Source organism: Urocampus carinirostris, chromosome 1, assembly GCF_059441175.1.
Source record: "Urocampus carinirostris isolate Australia breed hairy pipefish chromosome 1, RoL_Ucar_1.0, whole genome shotgun sequence".
Lineage (NCBI taxonomy): Eukaryota > Metazoa > Chordata > Actinopteri > Syngnathiformes > Syngnathidae > Urocampus > Urocampus carinirostris.
The window spans coordinates 49,163,002-49,188,007 of NC_142349.1; the positions used below are offsets into that span (position 1 = coordinate 49,163,002).

The window sequence follows — 25,006 nt, forward strand, 5'->3', positions numbered from 1 at the left end:
GCTCCCTCCCTCCCCACCTTCCTGTTCGGTGCTCTCTTGCTCTTTCTCTCTCTCTCTCTCTGGCTACGTTTCAGAAAAAAAGATTGGGTTCCTGCCCTGTTAATCTCCCATTGAAGACGTTCACCAAATCCCTCAGTTGACAGTCTTATTCCGGCAGCACTATGTCCGAGGACTAGACAAAAACAATGTGATTAAGGTTTCTAAGTTGATTTCTAGACCCAAACAAATCCTGTTGGGATCTTTCACAAGTGGTGAGAGTCACACTTGTCATCCAATGGATCTGTCTCACAGACATAAATCCTGAGGTCATGGCTTCTCCTGCATGGCAAAGCTATTGCAGGTATTGTATACAGTATGTGATTTAATACTGAATGTTAAAATGAAGCCCGGGCGTACAAGTCTCTTCTGAAGCAAACAAATGACCTTGCCGCCAGGATGTGACACATTGCAAGAGCCTTCCGGCCCACTCCAGTTGACTTAAACCAATTGCACAGGCTGAGTTTATTTTTACCACTTGAGCCTGAATACAGAGCTTGATGCCTCAGGATGTGATCTGCAACATTACAACTTTAAAAACAGTTTTTTGTGCTCTTTAGAGAAGAAATTTCACAAAACATACTTGCTTATCATTTCCATTTTAAGAACAAACAACTTGTTCATCCTCCTTGGATGTAGATCAGGGGTTGATAACCTATGGCTCACAAGCTCTTTTCACGAGTACATGTGGCTTAAAGATAAAATTATACTTATACAGATATACAGAGATTGATGTAGTGCACAGATAACAGATGTAGCGCTAATAGACTGAACTATTTCGTTCAGTATACTAATATCATACTCTACAGTACAGTCTACAGTCAAGGTGTCACACGAACAGACCCCATTTTGGCTGTACGTCTATAAGAATTCCTCTATTTGGAAGCTCGTTAAATAATTATGTTCACTATTGAGACAATTTATGAAAAAAAACCCACAGAAAAACTGTAAACAGCCAGAATTGCCAGCCTAGCACACAGAACAATTTTATTGGGTGAGCAGTAGGGGTGGGCGGAGCTATGCACACAGCGCATTTCTCTCTTCCCAGCGCCGTCCGTCCCAAAGTACTGCAGTATTCTGTGTTACTTTTACAAAATGAATTCCACCTTGTTTTAATAACATTAATTATGGAAAAAAGGAAGGTCAAAATTTGGAAAATTTGTTTTTGTCTGGAGAGTGGGTATGGCGGTCTGGCTGAAATTTGTTTTATAATATGTGGAATGGCTCTCAATAAAAAAATAATCGAAGCAGTTTGCTATTACAGCTCTTTGGGTCAAAGAGGTTCCCGACCCCTGATGTCGATGAATGGCAATTTGTTGACATTATGCCGTGTGTTTTTACCACCAATTGTGTTAAGTAAAGCCTGCATGTTTTAATCTCAACTCTTGGACCCGGTGTGCCATCCTAATCCCTGGTGCAGCTCTCTTTCTTGCCGTGCCCTCCTAAAGCTTTTGGCCGGAGAGAAGCAGATGGAGAGCATCTTGTGGCCTATATAAGCCCTCTAAAACCAGAGTGGTAAACAGGAGACTTGCATTGGTCGGGAAACTGATTGATTAGAGCTACAAAATAGTAGGTTATTCCCTTCTGATAGTACAAAGTAGTGAAACTGGTTTCATGAAAAAGAAAAGGAAGGGCCAAACTGCCACCTAACCCCACACCAACAAGTCCCTCACTTCCAGGATGCCAAGTCGAAGCAAAACAAAGCCAAGTCATTTTAAGTCAAGACAAGCTACTTCAATCAAGCTACGTCAAGTCTATCTAATCCTAGTAGGCCCTGACATGTTTGTCTGGCATCTTGTTGGTTCTACAACTGTTTGAGTGGACGCTAGTGTATTGATCCAATATTCTAAGTATCACTTTCTTATTTTACTAAGACACACCACAGGAAATGGTGTCCCTACGGCCCAAGTAGTTAAGGGATTCAACCAAACAACCAATCAAACAAACAAACAACCAGCCAAGCAGCCAGTCAGCCATCAAGCCAACCAGCAACCCAACCAACCAACCAACCAACCAACCAACCAACCAACCAACCAACCAACCAACCAACCAACCAACCAACCAACCAACCAACCAACCAACCAATCAACCAACCAACCAACCAACCAACCAACCAACCAACCAACCAACCAACCAACCAACCAACCAACCAACCAACCAACCAACCAACAGACCAAACAACCAACCAACCAACCAACCAACCAAACCAGCCAACCAGCCAGTCAGGCAGCCAGCCAGCCAACTAGCCAACAAATCAACCGAGCATCCTTTATTTTTTTTTCCCAATAAAAAGAAAAAAAGACAAATGAGCAGTGGGGCATTATTTATGTACTTATTTGCATTGTGATGACTAAGCCGGGGTGATGTGTTGTCAGGCCTTTGACTAATGTCATCTATTCTCAAGGTTTTCTTCATTTTCCTCATGTTGAGGTTTTTGATCAGGGGATGGTGTCATAATCGTTTGGTTTGCAATAATCTGTGGTCTGTGCAGCTCTTTGAGACACTTTGTGATTAAGGGCTATACAAAACAACATGACTTGAATTGACTTGACTATTTTAGGCTTCATCTATGAGCAACACTGAACAGTCAAAGCATTACATTGAAAATGAACTCCATGTGAGTCGAGTATTAGGGTGTGTTTTTCTGCTTTGGGCACGGAAAGAATATAATGAGTGTAAATAAAACAAAAATTGCCTGAATTTTTTTTTCCAACCAAGCTTTTTCTGTTATGTCTAAATTCCTTGGCTGGTGAAAATGAGCCATCCAATCCCACTAAATCCTGATAATGTTTTTAGAGGACAATAGTCTCAGTGAAATGGTACTTTGCGGTTTCTCTCATAGATGTTATCAGAAGAGCAGACCAGGAGGGAGGGACTGTTTTGACCCAGCAGACTGTTTCATAAGTACAGAGGGTCAGCATCACAGAGGACTTTATTCCGGGGGTGAGAGAAGAAAGCAGGGGGCAGATAAACAGTTCACCATCTGGTAATTAGAGGAGAAATAACGCTATCCTTTGTGCAAGAGCTATTCAGGGAACAGAGAGAGGGAGGACAAAGCAGGCCATCACTGTTCTCTGTGTACCCTCGCTGTCGATCTCATTTAACAGAGTTGGGTGAGGGCCCGTCTCAGAGCCTCCGGCTGGCCCTCAGCTGGCAACTATCGCCACCCATCTTTGTTGACTCACTACACCGCAGACATTCATGCATTATACACCATTTGGAATGTATCTGATGATGTTCCACTGACCTATTCTCCACAATGACATTTTTCTGAAATTGAGAAAAAAAAAGATCAGTGCAAGTAGAGGCCACACTACCATTCCTTACATGAACAGTGATGAATATTTAGCGCCCAAAAACACATTGCCCGCAGGTCAGTTTTAGATCAGGGGATGGTGTAATTGTGGCATTTTGTGATTAAGGGCTATACAAATAAATGTGACTTGACTAAAATCTGCAAAAACAATGGCTGACCAACATATATTCCGCCGATTTGAGGTCACCCAGCACACACCAAAAAAGGAGTCCTGAACAAAAACAATATGAGAAAACTATGATTTAGATAGATAGATAGATAGATAGATAGATAGATACTTTATTCATCCCCGAAGGGAAATTCACTTTTCCAGCAGCATCCCTAAGCTGAGAACAATCGAAAATAACTGAGAACAATCGAAAATAACACGGGAGCTGCTGGAGTGGCTGCCATTATATCAGAGCTGTCAGGATTTGGTATGCCACCTTCCCGCAGAGGACACGAACTGGATTTGGAACTGGACACACATCTGTCCCTATTTGTCCCAAAACTTTGAATTGACTGCTTGGACTGCATACTGCGTTGGGTCATTGCATTTGTCATTGTCATCCTGGTTGCCATTTCCAGGCCACTTCTATCTTGTATTTTGTCACCATGTCAGGTTGGGATTTTGAATCTGGTTTGGACACGTTTCTAGTTGTTTTAAGACCAGGTTTGTTCTTTTTGGTTGTTCCTATTTTTTGTTAATAAATACAATCCTTGGTTGGGCATGCCTGGGTTGCCGCCGTGCCGTGCCGTGTCGTTTCTAATAATTGAGAAATACATTACTTCCTTCTTTCAAAATAGTCGTATTATGGTCATGTGAATACTACATGGTATCTGTTGGTGAAAATGGTTGTAGATCTCTTGGGGCCATGTTATTTTGGGAAAGGTGCTCTCCGCACTAGTTATCCTAATTAGGCTATACATCAGGCTATTAAGCTATACAGATACTATATAGCAGGAATACACCACAGCTCTCCATGTTTTTTGCTGTTCCCTGATCCTAATAAATTAAAAAAACACCCTGAAAAAAATACTTTGTATAAAGGTGAGGTGCGTAGTTTGGGGTGTCCTTAAAAAGTGGAAAGTTGAATATCTTCTCTATTTATATTGTGTTAATAATGCCCAACTGAGTTCAAAGAGTCCTAATGCTTTATTTTCTATTGCGCCTATCTGCTTTTATTGTGCCTTTATCAGGACTGTTTGGGCTGGAACAAACACTCCAAAGATGAAAAAGGAGGCGTTTATTCGAGTGTGTCTAAGAAAAAAACGCACAAAATGTGTTACTCTGCTACTATTTCCTGGTTTAATGTCATGATTTTTAAATGACACATCCCACCTTTAAAAAAAATGTTTAATTATCCAAAAACCCTAACATGTACTTGGAAGCGTTAAGGAGTCATTGTGTATGAAAACTATCAAAGTTCTCCTCCCTATGGTTATTCAGGACTATTGCATGGAAAGTTGCGGATTTATTTATGATCACAAAACATCTTGAATGTTTTTGATGAAGCCCTGAAATGGTCACAGCGAAAATAAAGCGCATCTTAAAACAAAAAAACCCCAAAAAACGCAGCCTCTCCAGAAATATGAAATGCACTGGTTGCTTGCAGTTTCACCGGTAGCCTGTAGGTGGTCTCAAGGTGCATGACATTCTGCATCACATCTACAGTATTTAAGCACACAGAAACGTTGCATTGCCTTTTTTTTACTCACGTGATACAAAATGACATGGTTGGAGTACAGTACTGTACTAACAAGTGTAATGGTGCTGTGGGTACAGACATTGGAACATGTCCAACTTGGCCACGAAAACAAAGATGAGTGAATAGATGACGAGATTAAATCATCTTTTTTCTCACAAGCAGTATTATTTACTTGGAAAAGTGTATTCCTTGTTGTACTCACTTCTACGTCTCGGCCATCTTATTTACTTTCTCCGACAACATTTTATAGAGACAAACCTTTCTTTATATATATATATATATATATATATATATATATATATATATATATATATATATATATATATATATATATATATATATATATATATATATATATATATATATATATATATATATATATATATATATATATATATGAACGGACGTGTCCCCACCAATATCAAGGCATTATTGTTTAGTTCCCACCAATATATTTGGTGTGCATATAATCAGGCTTTTTGTTTATATTATGTGTGTTTGAAGTTCTTTTCATTTACAAGTTTGTTCTTGGCTAGTATGCTTCAAAGCTCCATCCAATTACTATTCATACGAAAGACTAAAATATTAGTACACACACACACACACACACACACACACACACACACACACACACACACACACACACACACACACACACACACACACACACACACACACACACACACACACACACACACACACACACACACATACACACAACCCCATGCATATACAAGCTCCAAAGCTATCCGTTCAAAACGTTTTGCCCTTTGTTCTTATTGTCTCTTGTTGTTCGCTTTCTTCACTGATGCTTCGGCTTGGAAAAACAATTATGACAAAGCAAACGCTTTGACATATTCAATGAATGCCATCCATGGGCAGAGAAAAAAATATTCTCTTGGTTGAAAGGCCTAGCTTCAAATGATGTCTAATATCAAACAAAGAAGCGTTGCGATCCATTCAGGACAAAAATAAACTGTATCTTATACACAAAAAATGTCATATGAATTTAAATTCACCTGTTCAAAGAGATACAGTGCATTTCAAGAGTATCGGCCCCCCAACCACTTTTTGACATGTTGCCATATTTCAGGCTTCTAACCAAAAGGTAAACAATGTTTTTAAAGATTAAAAGACATGTGAGACACAATCGTGAAGCGAAACCAAGTGTATTCAACATTTTATGTTGTGCTTTTTTTTCTTTTTTTAAATGATAAAAATTAGGAATTGCAAAACCATCACCCTTTGGCGTTAATACTTTTTACAACCTCCTTTTGCGGTGATCACAGCCACATGTCTGGGTATGATTCCAAAGGTTTTGCACATCCTGAAACCGAAATGTTTCTCCATTCTTTGTTACAAAACAGCTCTAGGTCCTTAAAGTTTGCCGGTGATCATTTGTGCACACCATTTTTTCCAGATCTTTCCCCAAATGCTCTTCAGAATTAAGGTCTGGACTTTAGCTTGGCCATTCTAACACCTTTATATTGTTAGTTTTAAACTATTCGATTGCAGATTTTGATTTATGTTTAGAGTTGTTGGAAGGTGAACCTGCGCTCTATTCTCAGGTCTCTTGTAGATTCCAAAGGTTTTTCTGCCAAATTTGCCCTGTGTTGGGTTCCATCCATCTTCCCATCAACTCTAACCCTTTCTCCAGTCTTTGATGAAGAAAAGCAATCCCAGAGTATGATGCTGCCTCCACCATGTTTTACAGTGAGTATGGTGTTTTCAGAGTAATGTGCAGTGTTCGTCTTACCCCCAACGTAACGCTTTGCATTCAGCCCAAAAAGTTCAATTTAGGTCTAGTCTAACCAGAACACCTTGTTCCACATGTCTTTTGGTGGCTCCTTGCAAACGCTAAATGGGACTTTTTATAGAATATTTCAGAAAAGGCGTTCTTCCTGCCACTCTTCCCTAAAGATTTATACAGAGTACGACTGATAGTTGTTTTTGGGATGGGCTCCAGCACCCCGTGACCCTACTGAGGATAAGCAGTGCAGATAATGGATGGATGGATAAATATCCTGCTGCAGATCTCTTTGTTTCTGTGGCCAAATTGACAAAAACATGCAGCTCATGTCTCAATGGTGCGCAATTTGTATCAGAGGCTTCATAAATCCTCTTAGGCTATCATTTTTCTATAGAGACAAGCAAAAAAGCTGCCATCCAGTGTCGAGTAGGATTTTTCGATATCCTGTTGAGTTCATTTGTATTGCTTGTGGCTTGCCAGCAAGAGGGATGGAATTTATTTCGAAAGAGACGGCTCCTCAGAGAAACTGGACTGGAAAGTCGGATATCGATTACTCTCTAAACACCTTTAGAGAGTTATTTTTCTTTCCAGGGACTTGTAAAGTTCCATGGTAATACAATTACCAACCACAAGGAAGTCATAGTGGTTAACCAATAAAGTTCAGTAATGCACATGCACACTTTGTTTGATATGAAAGAATCCAACAAAATAAGATAACTTTGAGGGTATGGTTTGATTATTATAATGTGTCATTGTATATGTAGTCATGCTTTCACGAGTTTTCAAGTTATATAACTTGTGATATTTCATCTCATCACATTATTTTTTTAATAATCACATTATTCATTTAGTTGTAATAAAATGCAGCTGATACTCAGCCATATATTTGAATGAAGTATATACTTGCCGTATTCAGTTTATGTTTCAATATATCTATCCATTCAGTAATTTCCCAGGAATATTTCTAAGTGGTGTTCTGATAAGTCAAAAATCCAGTTAGATTCCGTCTTAACAAAGGTCTCCCGTGACGGTGTCTTTGCCTTACTTTAACCGGAAAATCCCATGTCATTCATTTTTCAGTCGGGTTTAATGTTTGTCAATCGACAACCCATTCTTATTAAAACAATTGTCAGCCATTTTTTTGTTCCTTGTCACGGAGGACTTTGTCCTATTCACAAGCCCAGAATTTTCTCTTTATTTCCTATTTTTTTTCTTTGTAATAAAAGTCCTCAACATGACTGTCTCTTCAGCTTTTGTTTCTTCGTCCCAATACTCGGTCAGAATCCCCCAAAATGAGGCGGAACACGGATTGTCGACGCCAACAGTTTAAACTCAAAAAAATAAAAACATTCAAATTCAAATTTGGTCTTAATACACAGTGCTTGGAGATTATGTATAAGATGATAAACCAGTTGGTTGAAAAATCAACAAAGCGCAGTTGTCACTCACCAAAGGAAAGGATTACCCGATCATTACGTAAGCAGACATAACTCTGCCATCTTCTCATCTTTGCGCCGCTGCTTTTCAGCATAAGTTATCACAAAAATGATAACAAGGCTATCGTAAAACTGTTAAAAGCTCCCATTTGGGCTCCACATCCACCTGCATTTGTCTTTTTACGCCTCTGGTGCCACAGCACTAATCTGTAGCCTCATTTGTCCGCCATGTGTCCTCTGGAGACGAGCCCAAGCATGGATTTGTAGGTTTTGATGGAGCTCAGAGGCAACCAGGTTTGGTAAAGCTGTTAGAGGTTGATGGTGCCTTAAGGGTATGTGTGTACGTATGTGTGTATTGGGGTTTGTACAGCTTGCCCACAGGCCACAAAACCTAGCCCAAAAGTCAACACTGAAAGGGTCTGGCTCAATTGCTGCCAACCAGATGGCCCTCATAGCTCCATATAATCTGACACACAGCAACATGCTTACCGGAGGATTCTCCTGGCAACATTGCTGAGCCCATTCTGTCACCAATTTTGTCAAAATCAAAATTGATTTAAGCTTCGTCGAACCTCCCCACATTTACTTCAACGATATACTGTACCACAGTTCCACTATGCTTGCTAAAAACAAGGAAAACCTAAAAATAAACACTTTCTGGAATTGTGGTTTGTCAACTAATTCAATAATATACTACTATCAGGGTTGAGGGTACTACCTTAAAATGTAATCCGATACAGTTGCTAATTACCTATTGAAAAATTTAATCAGTAACGTTATCCACATACTATAATATTAAAGTAATGCAACTTGATTACTTTTGATCACTTTTTGATTACTCCAATACCTCTCTATCTATGTATCGATCTACTCTGGTCATATCCCTTGAGACGGCTGACCGACAGCAAGACAAAAACATACAAAAACAAAGAAAATAAAAAGGGCAAAAGTAGCAAAAAACACACAAAAAAATTTTGGGGGACCATGGCCAACCCAAATGCCCAAACACACAAACAAGTTAAGCTCTTTGGGAGGGAGGGAGGGAGACAGAGGAGGGATAGAGAGAGAGAGAGAGAGAGAGAGAGAGAGAGAGAGAGAGAGAGAGAGAAAGAGAGAGAGAGAGAGAGAGAGAGAGAGAGAGAGAGAGAGAGAGAGAAAGAGAGAGAGGGAGAGAGACTTATTTTTACAAATTTTTACAAAATATACCTGTAATTTCATTATGTCTTTTTTTATTTAACAGCAACCGAATACAATTACATCTTTAGTATCCTGATTACGTAGCACAATTAAATGTATTCTGTTACTCCCCAAGCCTGGCTACTATTGAGCACAAAAGGCCTTTTGAGGTCATTTATATCCTCACTGAACGTTTAAATCTGGCTGATCTATTGATTTGCCTGCAGGAAGGGTCAGATGGGAAAAAATGTGCTGACAATATGTTATCTAAAAGAACTATTTCCCCAAAAAGCCAATATGTAATAACAATGCCCACCATTAGTTTTTGTGTGTTGTACTTGCATGTTTTCTATCATGTTCTCTTCAGCACAGTTTCTTGTCAGCCCATCAACAACCTTAGCCACTCTTGCTTTTTCAAGGAGTTGCACTTGATTTATGCTACCAGAAACTGAACTTTTGAGTCCTTGCAACTCTCTCTCTCTCTCTCTCTCTCTCTCTCTCTCTCTCTCTCTCTCTCTCTCTCTCTCTCTCTCTCTCTCTCTCTCTCTCTCTCTCTCTCTCTCTCTCTCTCTCTCTCTCTCCATCTGGCTCGACTTGACCTATACTGTATGCTTTTCCACACTTACCCTTTGTATTCTGGGGTATATAAGGCGCACCGGGTTATTGACCCTTTGCACGAATGAGAGCCATAATGGACGGCAAGAGGCACCCTTGTCGACAGCAAGTCAAGTCACACTTATTTATATAGCCCTTAATCACAAAAATGTCTCAAAGGACTGCACAGGATTACAATGACACAATTACCTGTATCCTAAACCAACATGCGGGCAAGGAACAACTCAATACTTCAGCGTGAGGAAAAAGGAGAAACCTTGAGAGGGGGCCTCACAAGTGGTAATCCCCCTTCCAGGACGACCAGGGTGAAATAGATTTAGCATTACAGTATACACACATGGTACCCATAAATGAAAAATTTGCACTTGAATGAGTATTTGAGTTACAAAGTAACGACGACAGAAGGATATAAGCACCATTTTTTACGATAGTGATTTATTGCTGTGCTGTGAGCAAGGTTCTATGCCCGATTTGGAATTCTATCCCATTTGATGAAGACAGAAGATGGTGATGTTTATCCTCAAATCAAACAGGGGGACTGGTGTTGTTCTGAGGTCTTCAAGTATTCCAGGATTTGTAGACGTTTTTTTACAAGGTATGTTTGATGTATTTCCGAGCATTATTGTGTTAAACAGGTACAAGTGGTGTCACAGACAATATAATATAGTGCTAACTAGCTACGTTAGTGTCTTATCTTTGCCATTTCTTATTATGTAAACAAGCGGCTCTTATTGCAATTAACCAAAGGTGCATAGCGAAGTAAGCAACACGTGCCAGCTACAAAGAACTGCTAACCATCCAGACTTTTATAAGCTTTCAGATCAGTAATGGATTATGAAGATACTCCATATAATATACTGGTACAGATTGTGAAAAGTCAGGCAGAGTGGAGGATTCGGTTAGATATGTGAGTACGCCAAAAGGGAGACTTTATGGGTTGATAGTTAGCCTCGCTAATGCTATCCTCAGTTTATCTAAATTGCGCCCTTGGGGCTTTTCGACAAGGTGAGCTAGCTCATGCGACAGCAGCACAATATTTGTTTGACAAGTTATTTTCCATGGTGTTGAGTAGATTGTTTTTTTTTTTTTTGGTAATGTATGCTAATATATAACATACTCACTGGTTACTACGGGGGCAGCACGGCGGCGCAGTGGTTAGCCCGTGTGTGGCACAGTTCTGAGGTCATGAGATCGAACCCTCTGTGTGGAGTTTGCATGTTCTCCTCGTGTTTGCGTGGGTTCCCTCCGGGCACTCCGGTTTCCTCCCACATTACAAAAACATGCATGTCAGGTTAATTGGCCGGTCCTAATTGTCCCTAGGTGTGAATGAGCGAGCGAATTGTCTGTCCCTGTGTGCCCTGTTACTGGCTGGCAACCAGTTCAGGGTGTCCCCTGCCAACTGCCCGGAGATAGCTGGGATGGGCTCCAGCACCTCCGCGACCCTACTGAGGATAAGCGGTGCAGATAATGAATGAATGTTTACTATTGTTTAATGCCGTCCATCATGGTGTCGTCAAATGGTCAGTAATGTGCACTCTCAAATTTCTGGCCAATTTAGGGTTTTTATGTGTTCCTTCATAATCCAGAAAATACGGTAGTAATTTAATAGAGCAGTCACTATCTATGGTGCTGAATTTAAGCAGCAGCTTGGCGCTCAAAGAAGCAAAAAAAAAACACCAAAACGAGGACGTGATGACGCACAACGTAAAGCTCGAATGACGTGAAGAGAACGAAAATGGTTAGCGTGGAGGTGGGGAAGAAGAGAAAGGGGTGGGGCCAGAGGGAATCCCAGAAAGGAATCAAAGAAATATCGCGTCGCTTTTGCAGCTCCTACAGCTCCCCGGGTTTTATTGGATGAAGATGTGAGGCAAAATGGTGAGGGAAAAGTAAAATACCAAATAGACCGATGAGCGGCTCCTTGCTGCCCTGCTGCGGGACGTCAAGTAGGCATCCAGCCGAGCTGACCAATTCTCGCGTGGAGAGAAGCTCGCGTTTCTCGTGTTTGTGACACAGCAGGACAAGTCAAGGCGAGGTTAGCGCTGCGAAATTCGAGTGCCTCACAGAACTGCATCCAGACGGCATGGCACCCTGCGGGTTGTCAAGGATGCTCGGACAACAACAACACTGTCATCCTTGAGGTTGGGACCAAACACAATGGGGCGGCTTGATATTTGCGACTCCTCCTCGACGTGACCCTCAAGCCCAATACCTACTTCTGTTGCAGTGTTTTTCTGGAGGTGGAAATCGGGTTCGATCCAGGTACAAAACGAGTGATCTGGTTATATTTTGAGGGTCGTTGCGCTTCATGAAGTCATGGACGACTCGGGCATAATCCGACGCCGGAGGCTGCAGGTGAGCTCATGTTGGACATCGCTTCCATGACGTGATCCTCTTTATCTTATTGTAATGTATCGCCTCTTCCCTTTATTGGATGGAATTGTTCATTGTCTTTACTACTTGGCTCTTATGAGCCAGATGATGATTGTTCATGTTTCTGCAATTGATGCAACTTGTAGCTCAACATGGATCTCATAAACTATCCGTTCATAAATTGTAAACGTCATTTTCCTACAGTGCAGTTACCTATTACATTTATAAATAAATAAAACGTAACATAGTAGTTTAACGGCTGTGCTTAATGTATTCACACATTGGTAACAATTATTATAAATATAAGGGATATAATTTTCCTGCAGTGCAGTTACCTAATGTCCAATAAAGTAATAAAATAAACAACACATAACACTGTAGTGTAACTGTTATGGTAAATACATGAATACATAGCAACACTAATTATAAATAATAGGGGTATCTTTTTCCGGCCATGCAGTTACCTAATGTTGGACAATAACCAACAAGACATAACAAGGCAGAGTAACAGTTATGTTTAATGTATTAATATTTTGCATTGGTAATTAAAAATATTAGGGATATCATTTTCCTGCAGGTGGGCAGCATGGCGGTTCAGTGGTTAGCGCATGTGCGGCACAGTTCTGAGGTCATGGGTCAAATCCAGCTACCAACCTTCCTGTGCGGAGTTTGCATATTCTCCCCGTGCTTGCGTGGCTTTCCTCCGGGCACTCTGGTTTCTTCCCACATTCCGAAAACATGCATGGCAGGTGAATTGGCCGGTTAGAATTGTCCATGGGTGTGAATGAGCGGGCGAGTTGTCTTTCTCTGTGTGCCCTGCGACTGGCTGGCAATCAGTTCAGGGTGTCCCCTGCCCACTGCCCGAAGATGGCTGGGATGGGCTCCAGCCCCCCCGCAACCCTGCTGACGATAAGCCGTGCATATAATGGATGGATGGATGGATTTTCCTGCAGTGCAGTTACCAAATGTCATATATAATAAATAAGACAGAACATAGTAGTGTAACGGTTATGTTTAATGTGTTAATACATTGCAACAATTATTGGAAATATATTGGGGATATTTCCCAGCATTACTTTTCAGACTGATACGATTAACCCAAGAATCCATCATGTACCAAACCCGTAGATGTTTTACGGGTGCTCAAAAAGAGGAATGGTATTAAAAAACAAAAGGAGGTACAAAGTAACAAACAAACAAGTGGCAAGAGGTTGCAGGTTCGATTCCCGACTCCTTCGTGTTATATGTCGTAGTGTCCTTGGGCAAGACACTGAATTCCTAATGCCCCCAATAGGTAGGTAGGCACCTTGCATAGCTGACTCCCTATTGGTGTGTGAGTGTGTGTGTGAATGGGTAAGTGTGAAGCACATTGCAAAGCGCTTTGGGAAGTCTTCATTGACTTGAAAAGCGCTATATAAATGCAGACCATTTACCATTTACACAACATTGAAAAGTCCAAGCATGATAGTGGAAGACAGCAGAAATAACATCTATCACCATGTTAGGTTTCTTTTTTATTTCCGGTTTGGACTCTTTGCAAGTTGTTTTTGACGCTTTGTTTTTGTTTGTTGTTCCTTTTCTTTGTTGATAAATACCATCCTTTGTTGAGCACACTTGCTTCCGTTCCGGCTTCCCTACATTTGGGTCTACCTCCCGGAAAACGTGACAGTAGATATATCTACTGGTATACAGTAATCCCTCGCTATAACATGGTTCACCTTTCAAAGTCTTGCTGCTTCACGGATTTAATCATGCGTTGTGTTTTGCATTTTGATAGGCTAAAAAAGTCCCAAAGAGAGAAGTATTAGTAAAAAAAATAATAGATATTTACATGTACAGTATACATTCCTTTCTTTTTAAACAAATGCTTGGGCTTGTAAAAATGTTTTGTTCTTAGACTTCAATGTATTGTAGTGTACTTCAGTATTTCATTTTAACAATTATAAAAAAAAGTGGCTACTTGACGGATTTTTCCAATCAATGGTTCTTTTTGGAATGTAACCACGCAATAAGCGAGGGTTTACTGTATATAATCATTCAATTTAAGATGCTTGTATGGTATCTCTACGTCAATGTGTCTATTGATATGTAAATATATAGATTAAGTAATCACATTATTTCGTTATTAAGATAAGATGTTTTGACATAGGCGGTAAAGGTATTCATGCACATGTATTGTAAACAAAGTTCAAAGTAAATTTCATCAATGCCAAAAATATTTTAGCTATACAGTACTTTCCACGAGGACCACAATGACAAAAATAAAAACTTACATGGAAACTCTTGTTTCCTTCCTGTTTTCAACAGTAATCTTAATAGATTTAATGTTTTAATAAATAGTGACGCAATAGCTTTCTATAAGATTGGTTATAAGATTGATTATCCTTCCATATTTGAAATAAACTGCAGTGTATATGAAATAAAAAACTTTTTTCAAGAGAAAATATCATTAGTAGTAAATTAGTAGTAAATGCTGCAGGCCTCAAATGGTCCCTAGGCTGTAATTTCCCCAATCTTTCCACGAAGATAGCATATTAACAATGTACCCAGTTATAATCTTAGGTTTTTTTTTAACATTAGAATAGGCTGAAAGCTAAAGCAATAGCAAACAGCGAAAAATGTAATATTTTTTGTTTCCCGGAATTCCCTGGAATTGAATGTATACAACTTATATACGTATAAGTAGAATACATCAAACGCATTAGGAAAAATACAAAATATATTTCAAAATGTTAATTATTATTAACAACACTCCACTGAATTGGTTAACATGGTCCCAAAGTTCACTGCTAATGGGGTTTTCTTTCTCCCATTATGGTTGCCCCGAGGTTCTCCTGGCCTCGCGAGACTGTGGCCATGATTAAAAGAGCTTAAGTAGCCTTATTTGTACAAAAGGTTTCAAATGAATTGTCCTTCATGCGTGCCAGTTCAGACCACTATGCTCATCCGATATGTAGCTTCCTGCTGGATCATGGGTCATACACCCCCACCCCCAATCTCAGCAATCTCAGCATGATTCAGTCAAGTGCACTGAGCGGAGATGAGCAGCCTGCTGGGCGCAGTGCAACCTCTTGTGCCATTTATGTTTCCCTGTTGGCATCTTTTTCCATTTATTTATTCAGTTTGTGACGCATCAACTGCAAAATTAACATTGCTAGCAATTTTTTTTAGTTTATTAGTGGAAAATTGACCCGAATTAAAAGAGAAAGAAGAAAGAGAGAAAAGGAAGGCCCTAAAGAAGGATTAAACGATATTCCAGGTCTCATTTTCCAAACGACTAAGCTCCGTGCTCTGCTGCCATGATGTATAATGAGCTACAGGGATATTCGTCATCACGGTGTCAGGTTAATAGAACTCATTTCTAGGTGGGGCCATGATTGTCTGTCCAACTGACTTTTAGCTCTTTTACCGTATGCGCTGTACATGCAGGTTTCCTATGTGTTGACATCTCATTGGCTGCCTTGTCATTCCTTTGGGTCCAATTAACCCAACTGTCGCACACTCCCTTTCACATACACACATTTCTTTGTGCGCCATATGGGGACACATCCCACTCCCCTGCAGTTAGGGATCAGGGGTCACAAATCCATGATGCATCGCTTCAAAATTACTGAGATAAATTTAGGATCATGCCTCACTGATCTAGGACTCATTGACATTGCACTGTGACTAAACCATTAGGACAGTGCACGATTTAATTAAATCTGAAAATCGTGTGCAGGGATCCACAGTAGAAATGTAATGTCAGTTCCCATGAAAGTGCAGTATTTCCGAGGGAGATAGCCACCAACTATCTCAACTTTCCTAATCCCTAACTCACAATATGTAGTTAATTTCTTCGCCAAGGTCAACACAACCCTAGACAAGCACGCAACGCTCTAAAATATTTATAATTTGTCGGTTTGGAATTGTTGTTGCTGATAAATGTTTTTGCAATGCTTTTCATTGCACTATTATTACAACTTAGGCAAGTCTTTAAGCACTAACTTGTTAATATTTTTGCTTAATAAAGACGGTTCAATTTATTTCAATTACGATTGAATTTCTCGCCAAATTTACAAAGTTTTCTTCCCCTCAATGTTTTGTGCTGATTATTAGACAAATGTTACTAACTTTTCTATTGTGGCGTTTTAGCAAAATAGTCACAAATGAGTAGCAATGATTTCGTACAAGCTTTTACTGGTAACTTTGTACTGTAACAAACATTTTACCCAGTATTGGGTCATTTAATCACTCAAAATAGTTTTTAAATAAATGTTTGTTGGGTGGGGCTCAAGATTAGTTAAAAATTGTAATCGTCCCAACTTAATGATTGTATTAAAGGGACAGTATATATTAAGTAACTCATCCTAGTTGTAAAAAAGGTTTTTCTATTAAAAACAATTAAACAATTAAAAAATACATGAACTATTGTGTCAACGCGCATTTTTGAAAGTACTTCTAGTTCAAGAGATTTGCATTTTTTGGTTTGTGATTTGAGGTGTCCTTAAAAACTTAAGAGTAGAATATTTTCTCCATTAAGTATGTGTGAACAATTTCTATCTGAGTTCATAGAGCCTTTATGGGTTTATTTCCTCCGTGCCTATCTGCTTTTATCTTCCTTTTATCTTAGTTGTTAGGGACACAGAACACATTAGGGAGCAGGAAAGGGTGCAAGAGGGGTGTTTGGAGAGTGGTTTTATGCTCACGATAACAGTTTTTGCTTAGTCTAGCATGAAAATAGCGAAAGTAAGAAAAGGACCATTTTAAATTTAGTCCAAATACCAACTCAAACCCAAAAAAGATAAAAAAGGAAGAGATTATTCAGGAATTTCTAAGAAATGCATGCACTTGATGCGTGAGCTGCATGACTTAAAGTCGGGAGATGGCGGCAGAGAGTAAAAACATTTTCAAATTCTGGATGGCACCTTTTACAAGAGCCTGGCCTGAAGGGAGTTGACATAATTGTCCACCATCTTGCTGCTATGAGTACCCAAAAACTTGGCTGGATGAAAAATATTAAGCAAAATGCGTTGTTCTTGCCACTTTGGGCCTGCGTAGTTGATACTATTTTTTGGACTTGTTAGCACTCTTTGTAATACAGTGACATTTATTGGTCAATTGATGGTCACTGTACCTTTAAATGTTTTATTTGTTTTCATACACCTTTAAAAATGTGTAAAGCTGTGGACAATACAACACCATTACATTCTTTGAATGTGCCTGAAAAAAAAAAAACAATTGAATGCATTTGGTTTGATTGGATCGAATGATACAATTTGAGTTGTCAATACCTTGACCTTCAAGAGTTTCAACCTCAAGCATTCTGTCTTTTAGGCACTTTGTTTGCATCAATAAGAAAAGCTCAAGCCCAAGGGTCGGGAACCTATGGCTTGCAAGCGATATATGGTTCCTTTAATGAGTACAAACAGCATTGCTGCAAATTCAAAAAATACTTCATATATATATATATGTATGTATGTATGTATGTATGTATGTATGTATGTATGTATGTATGTATGTGTGTATGTATATTAACATATCAACAAACCCCGTTTAGGCTGTAAATCGCTAAAGAATCTTTTACATAAAAAGTTTATTAAACATTCATGGTTGAGGCACTTGATAAAGAAAACCCATAGAACAAACAGTAAACACATTTAAAAACTCCAGCAAAGCATCCAGAGAAATTTGATTGGATAAACGGTAGGAATAGTTGGAGATATACAAACTTCTCATTCTCCCCCTTGCCCAGTGCCATCTGCACTGAAGGTAAAAACGGTGTGCTTCTCGTTTGAAGTATTTTTTGATATTTTGCAAAAGAACTTTGCTCACACCTTTTTTGAAACAATTATTTTGGACAAAAATCTAAATATTTTTGCTTTTATAGCTCTTTGGGTCAAAAAGGTTCTCAACACATGCAAAGAAGACAATGACACTATATCAGCACAATACAATGGATAGATTTTGACAACTCAAGTCAAAATCAGTGCGGGCTAAAATCAATCTGTACTACTATATATTTTTCTTTTTATCAGTTTGGTTTGACAAATTTTGACATTACTTGTTCAATCAATCAGTCTTCTAATAACAGTGCTAATCCAAGGACAGAGTTGACAGCATAACTTTCTTTTCTCACTAGGCAAAGGTAACAACAGTAATAGATACCACTGAAAATAGTTGAGGAATAAAATTGAATTTTTGGTGACATGAGGTAAATGCTGTCTGCTGCATCCTTTTTCCTTATGCATGTTACCTTCTTATATTGAATGCTATTTCTGTTTATCACAACTGCCCAGAGGCAGACATATGATAAATCAAAAGTGGATATTCTTCCTTAGCGACTGATAGTATTTCTTTTTGACGATTCCGGCGTCGATTGTTCTCAGTTGTTTTCGATTGTTCTCAGCTTAGGGATGCTGCTGGAAAAGTGAATTTCCCTTCGGGGATGAATAAAGTATCTATCTATCTATCTATCTATCTATCTATCAAATCATTAGAGCCCTTGCACATTTATATTGAGAGCGGAAGCCATCCCTTCGGGGATGAAGAAAGTATCTATCTATCTATCTATCTATCTATTTTATCAGAATATCATCAGAGTCACTTGCAATTTATGCTCAAAATAGGTACATTAAAGGGTGACATTTTCTTGCTCGTTTTTGCTTGGGGTTGAGTGCCTTTTACATGACACATACGGACTTGTGACTCATACATTGCCAACATGCTCTTAGAGTGTGCACCATTGTAAGAGTGTCAGGGTGTCATTATAAATGAGGATATTCATTTTCAAGTCAAAGTGCTTTTACAGCAGCACGGCATCTGCAGGTGACCTGTCAAAAAGACCACATGCAAAACATAATTGTCAAACAAAAGGGGACTATCTAGTCCACAGGCGTCAAACTGGCGGCCCGCGGGCCAGATCAGGCCCGCTAAGGGATTGAATCCGGCCCGCGAGACAACACTCAGAGAAGCGCAAGATAAAAACAAGCTGCAGGTTGAAATATGTCAACTTGATGTTGCTAAAGAACGGTGGTTCTCACAAAGACACTGCACTTGTATTTATTTCTCTCTCTCTCTCTCTCTCTCTCTCTCTCTCTCTCTCTTTCCACTCCTTTTCTCCCACTCTCTGTCTCTTTCACTCTGTGTCTCTCTTTTTCTCTTCCTTTGTTGCTCTTTATCTCTTTCTCTCTCTGTCTTTTTAACTTATTTTGCTCTAATTTTCTTTTCTCTTTCTCTCTTCCTATCTTTTGTGCTTTCTTTTCTCTTTAATCTCCTTCTGTCTTTCTATTTCTCTTTAGATTTCTTTCTTCCTCTCCTTTTCTTTCCCCCTCTCTCATGACTTCTCTTTTTATCTCTTTTGTTTCTCAGGCTCTCCCCCTCTCTCTCTTTCTCTTATTTCTTTATCTCTCTTTTTCTTTCTCTTTGATCTACTGGTCCGGCCCCCAACAGAATGTTTGTTCTATCGTGTGGCCCCCGAGTTAAAATGAGTTTGACACCCCTGATCTAGTCTGTTCCTGTAGCCTGTAGGAACAAAAGGACAAAAAGTGGATCCTGTGTATGGTTTTGCCAGCACCCAAATATATCCAATCTTTGGAGGAACTAATCTATTATGGCCATGAAGATGCGATGCTACAATTCTAGGTATTAGCGACTTAGCCCATGCGACAAACTAAACGGTGTGCAACACCATCAGAAGTACAGAACTGTTGTCATCTGTGCACAGACGGAAACTTCAGTGCTATGGTCACGTCACAAGATCATCAGGACTGACCAAGTTAATTCTCCAGGGCACGGTCCAAGGGGGCAGTAGGAAAGGAGATCAGAAACACAACTGGGCTGACAACATCAAGGAATGGACTGGTGGCCATTTTGCCACGACCCAAGAACAGGCCAGGAACCGTCAACAGTGGAGAAAGGTGTCAGAAGTTGCGTCCTCAGTGGTACCCCAACAACCAGGCGGTTAAGGGAACAAGAATCTAATCTATTGACTTATCTCCTTTTGAAATGTTTGTAAAATTCTATTAAAGGGATACTTTGTCATAATTGATCGCTAAATGTTGATGTATTGTGTAGTGCAAGGGTTGGCAACCCAAAATGTTGAAAAAATAAATTGGACAAAAAAGCTGCTTCAAAATATTAAAAGCTTTATGGCATGGAGAGAGATGGCTGCCACCAGGCTGTACTTGCTCAAGACATGCCAGGAAATGGTGCCTCTTTGATCCTAGTGGCTAAGGAATCCACCCACCACCCCATTAAAGCCTTACAAGGAAGACAACACATACTGTGTATATAAACGGCATATATTCATATCCATTGTGAAATATTAAGAATGTTTTAGTCATGTTTGTCCTCTACAGAAACCATAACATTTTCCAGTATCACACATTTTTGAAAAAGCGCTAGAGAGCCACTAGGGAGCACTAAAGAGCCACAAGGTTCTCCGGAGCCGCTTGTTGCTTGTAGCCTCAGTGTAGTGCAACCAAAATCGAGTGGTACAAAGCACAAGGAAGAATACAAACCATGGAGACTCAAATTGACCAAAAAACACAATTTTCTTGTATTATTTTTTTGCTCAGACTTTCCACAAGTTGTTTGTTTTTCGGGGGTACTATGAGCAGCAAAATGGGAGACAATCTTGTCAGCTTTCTTTAGGAGAGACTCTTGATATGTCAGATAAATGCAAAATTAAACAAATGCAAATTTGTATGAAAGTTCATGCATTTTTGATTATTATTTATACCAATATTCATATTCTTTACACAATGTCCCTTTTAGCAGAGGTGAGCAACCCTTTCATCGAGGGCTGCATGTCTTCTATGTTTTTGGAGGTTTCTATTCTTCACCTCAGGCGATTTCAATCACCATGATCGTTAACATGCCCCTGGCACTGGTTAGCAAGCTAATAAATTGGATCACCCGGGTCAAAGAAGAAAAATAAAAAATAAAAAAAACTAGGAAATGCAATTCTCGAGGACCGGGTTGCCAATCTCTGTTTTATAGATTGAACTGTGAAAGAGAAAACCTATTCTGTTACAAAGTGGAAGTGATGGAGAAATAATGGAGTTGGAGTTAGTGGGCTGAATGAGGCCATCTTTTGAACGAAGGTGTGATTTTTGCACATCGTCTCACTTTGTTGTTTTGATTCTATTGAGTAAGTCGAACGTTTGCTGGAACTGCACTTGTTAACATTGAACAAACTAGTGAATACACTCACGAAAGAAAAGCAAACATGTGTTCTCATGATCTTATTTTCAAAACTCCGGTGATGAAAGCAAACTGATGATCTACTCATTTCAATTCTATCACGGTCAGTTTATGATTTGGTCACTTATGTGTTCACAGCAGTTGTTGAAGAAGAGTATAATGAAAGACATACACACTGAAAGCAAGGTTTATTTACTGTTTGCTTTGACATAATCGCCCAATTTGATTTTACGATCATCATTGGAATACAGGTGCACAGTGTTGCACATCCATAACTGTGCCGCTTTCTGCAGTGCATGCCTGCCTGTCGTTCTTTCCTGCCATAAGACGTTCTGCAGGGGTGACCACAACATTCAAGAAATACAGGCTGACCTAAATGTCCCTGCAAATTGGTGACGTGGAAAAGTTTGGCCTGTGGCAGCTGCACTTTGTTTAACGCGCCAGCTTGTTATTGCCTGGACATGCCTGAAGAGTCAAATCCCTCAGAGAGAGACTGAGCAGATGTTCATAGGTTTGAGTTACACATAACAGCTTCATTGTCTGTGCTTTCCCAAAATTCTTATTTTGTTATTGTTGTTTATTGTACTTGGATGACCAGGGCAAGACAGTCAGTCATGGTGTCATTTTAGGAGAAAATTTAATTTTTTTGCAAGCTAATGTAAGACATCACTTTTACCGGATTTATGTATGCTTGCACAGTTTTAAATATGAGAGCAATCTCTCTGGAAATGTTGTTGTTAGAATTATAATTTAGACCCTAAGATGCTCGGACCATATTAGTGGCCTTATATGATTTGGGTACATCTATCTATCTATCTATCTATCTATCTATCTATCTATCTATCTATCTATCTATCTATCTATCTATCTATCTATCTATCTATCTATCTATCTATCTATCTATCTATCTATCTATCTATCTATCTATCTATCTATCTATCTATCTATCTATCTATCTATCTATCTATCTATCTATCTATCTATCTATCTATCTATCTATCTATCTATCTATCTATCTATCTATCTATCTATCTATCTATCTATCTATCTATCTATCTATCTATCTATCTATCTATCTATCTATCTATCTATCTATCTATCTATCTATCTATCTATCTATCTATCTATCTATCTATCTATCTATCTATTTGTCTGGCTGTCTATTTAAACACTTCTCCCCCATGTTTAAGAATAAATACTGCTTATAATTCACACTCCACAATCTCTATTGAAGAGAAGCCTGCAGCAATGCTGTTTGGTATTTAAATTTGTGTTTTCAGCTGTGTTGGCGCAGGGTCAATGATCCTGATCAATGAAGGACGAAGTGAGGAGAGCTCAACAATTGAAATATTTGCTCGTCCTTGTGGAGACGGATTTGTTAACATGTGCACTGTGAAGCTGTCAAGGACATCCTGACAGGCACACTTTGATCAAATCAAGGAAACATGTTTTTATTGTGGTAATCCATAGACATTCACCTCTATGGGAAATATTTGATCACAACTAGCAACCACACTCTCACTTCAGCATTGATTGTGTTAATAATTTAATGGTCTGTGGTTGCCAGTTAGATAACTGTATGTAGGTGCAAGAAATGTAAAGCTGCTAAAGCTTAAACTCTACATGATGGTCATTTGTTTTTCAGTCAAGCAAACTGTAAGTACAAAACTAACCTAGAGAGCCTGGGTATTTTTACAAGCCTTAATGGGACAGTGTGTATTATTTAGGGCGTACTGGTGGTAGAAAAAAATCATTTTTAAAAAAAATATTCACTTAAATGAATACAATTAGATGAACTATCAAGTAAACATGATTTTTTTAAAATGCTCGGTAGTCGAGAAATTTGGATTTATTTCACATAAGATGATCCTCACCTAAAGGATTTTTACATAATTGGCTGACATCTTGCTGCCAAGGTTACCCTCAAAATCAGTGTTTTTTTTAAAGTTTTTTTTCTGCACCTAATTGTGATTACAGTATTTCTCTAAACCAAAAAAAGAAAACATAGTGGAAAAAAAGTTTCCACTGTAAAATCATTTTTGCTCATTTTAATTTTTTCCCCCCTTGTTTCTCCTATCCTTTTCATTTTAACTTATTGTGTTTTTTAATTGCCCTTCTCCATTTTTTTCTTCCCTTTTTGTTTTTCACTTTTTTGTTTTTCTTCTTTCTTTTATTTCCTTTTTTAACTTGATCTTTTTCTTCTTTTTTTCTTTTAGTTTTTGATATTATTATTATTTTTTTTATTATTATATTTTTCTCTTTTTTTTCTCAATTTTTCCTCTTCTTTATCCATCCCTTTCTCTTTTCCCTTTTTTCTTATTTCAAAAGTGAGGGAAAATAACTCTTTGAGTCCCCGTAGTTTGTATTTTTCCTTGTGTATTTCTAGTACTCGATTTCCATTGCACGGCACCATACACATGTAGTACTTCAGGCATAATCTCTCACTTCAATGTACATTTGTTTCTTCATTAGTAAGACCATCTTGTTGTTGGCATGAAATGACTCTCACGGTGTTCCCTGTCCATATGCTCACAGCAAGGGTAGGATGGGAAAAAATTGGCTGATATTCATGACTGTACATGTTAGTGTGTGTATTGCATTGTCTGATCATGACTGTACACCATTTATGTCAAAGTAAAGGCCCACCAGCCATATACAGCCCATGAGAAGATTTCTTAGGCCCCTAAGATGATCTTGATTGATTGTTTTACCATGCACCAGTAATTACTTCTCATTAAAGAAAGTGTTATTTTTGGTTCATAGGTTTATTTCACTAAACTGTATTTCAATCTAAATATATCTAAATAATATTTCAGTTTAAATTCATGATTATTATTTTTCTTTGAAATAAATTTAGTCCACTATTAAATTGAAAACCTTTGGCTACAGATGGTACTTGAATAATAGACGCTCCTACATTTAATGTTCACATTATGTGTCTTTTTATATAAAGTAAATTTGCCTTTTGTGCCTGTTGAAAATTCAGGTTACTGTGAGAGAATTAAGAGAGTATTGCTTTATTTATCTGATCCTTTTGCTATATGTTCTCTTCATCTTCAGTAGTTTTAATTAGGTTCGAGATACTGTATGTGTCATTTTTCAATTTAAATTTTTCAATATTCCATCAGTCTGGCGCTCGGTTTGTGCCAATTTTTTTATTTGAACCCCCCTTCTGTATGCCGTAAAAAGTCTTGATCTCAAAATGCAACAGTAAAGCATTGTGCGCAGAATTAACTTGTAACTACTGATTTTAAGGAAAAGAAGAACATTTTATATCAAAGTATAAACAAGCCATCAAGGTAAAAAGTATTCTCTCCATTATGTCTTTCAAAGAAAATAATTGTATTGTCTGCCTTGTATTGTGTGTTGCCTGGAGAGGGATGGGTGCCACCAGGCTGTGCTTGCCCAAGACACACCACAGGAAATGGTGTCC

At 38.7% G+C, this 25,006-nt stretch overlaps 1 protein-coding gene across 1 annotated transcript in view; it reads left to right on the top strand.

Moving 5' to 3' along the window:
* The first annotated feature begins 11,812 nt into the window (after window positions 1–11,812).
* LOC148375003 (microtubule-associated serine/threonine-protein kinase 1-like) overlaps window positions 11,813–25,006 on the top strand; it is a 54,303-nt gene continuing 41,109 nt past the window's right edge. The window contains exons 1-2 of the mRNA XM_088343245.1: window positions 11,813–12,155; window positions 12,242–12,369. Coding sequence (XP_088199371.1) covers window positions 12,331–12,369 — 39 coding nt within the window. The 5' untranslated portion in view covers window positions 11,813–12,155; window positions 12,242–12,330. The remainder of the gene's footprint in view (window positions 12,156–12,241; window positions 12,370–25,006) is intronic.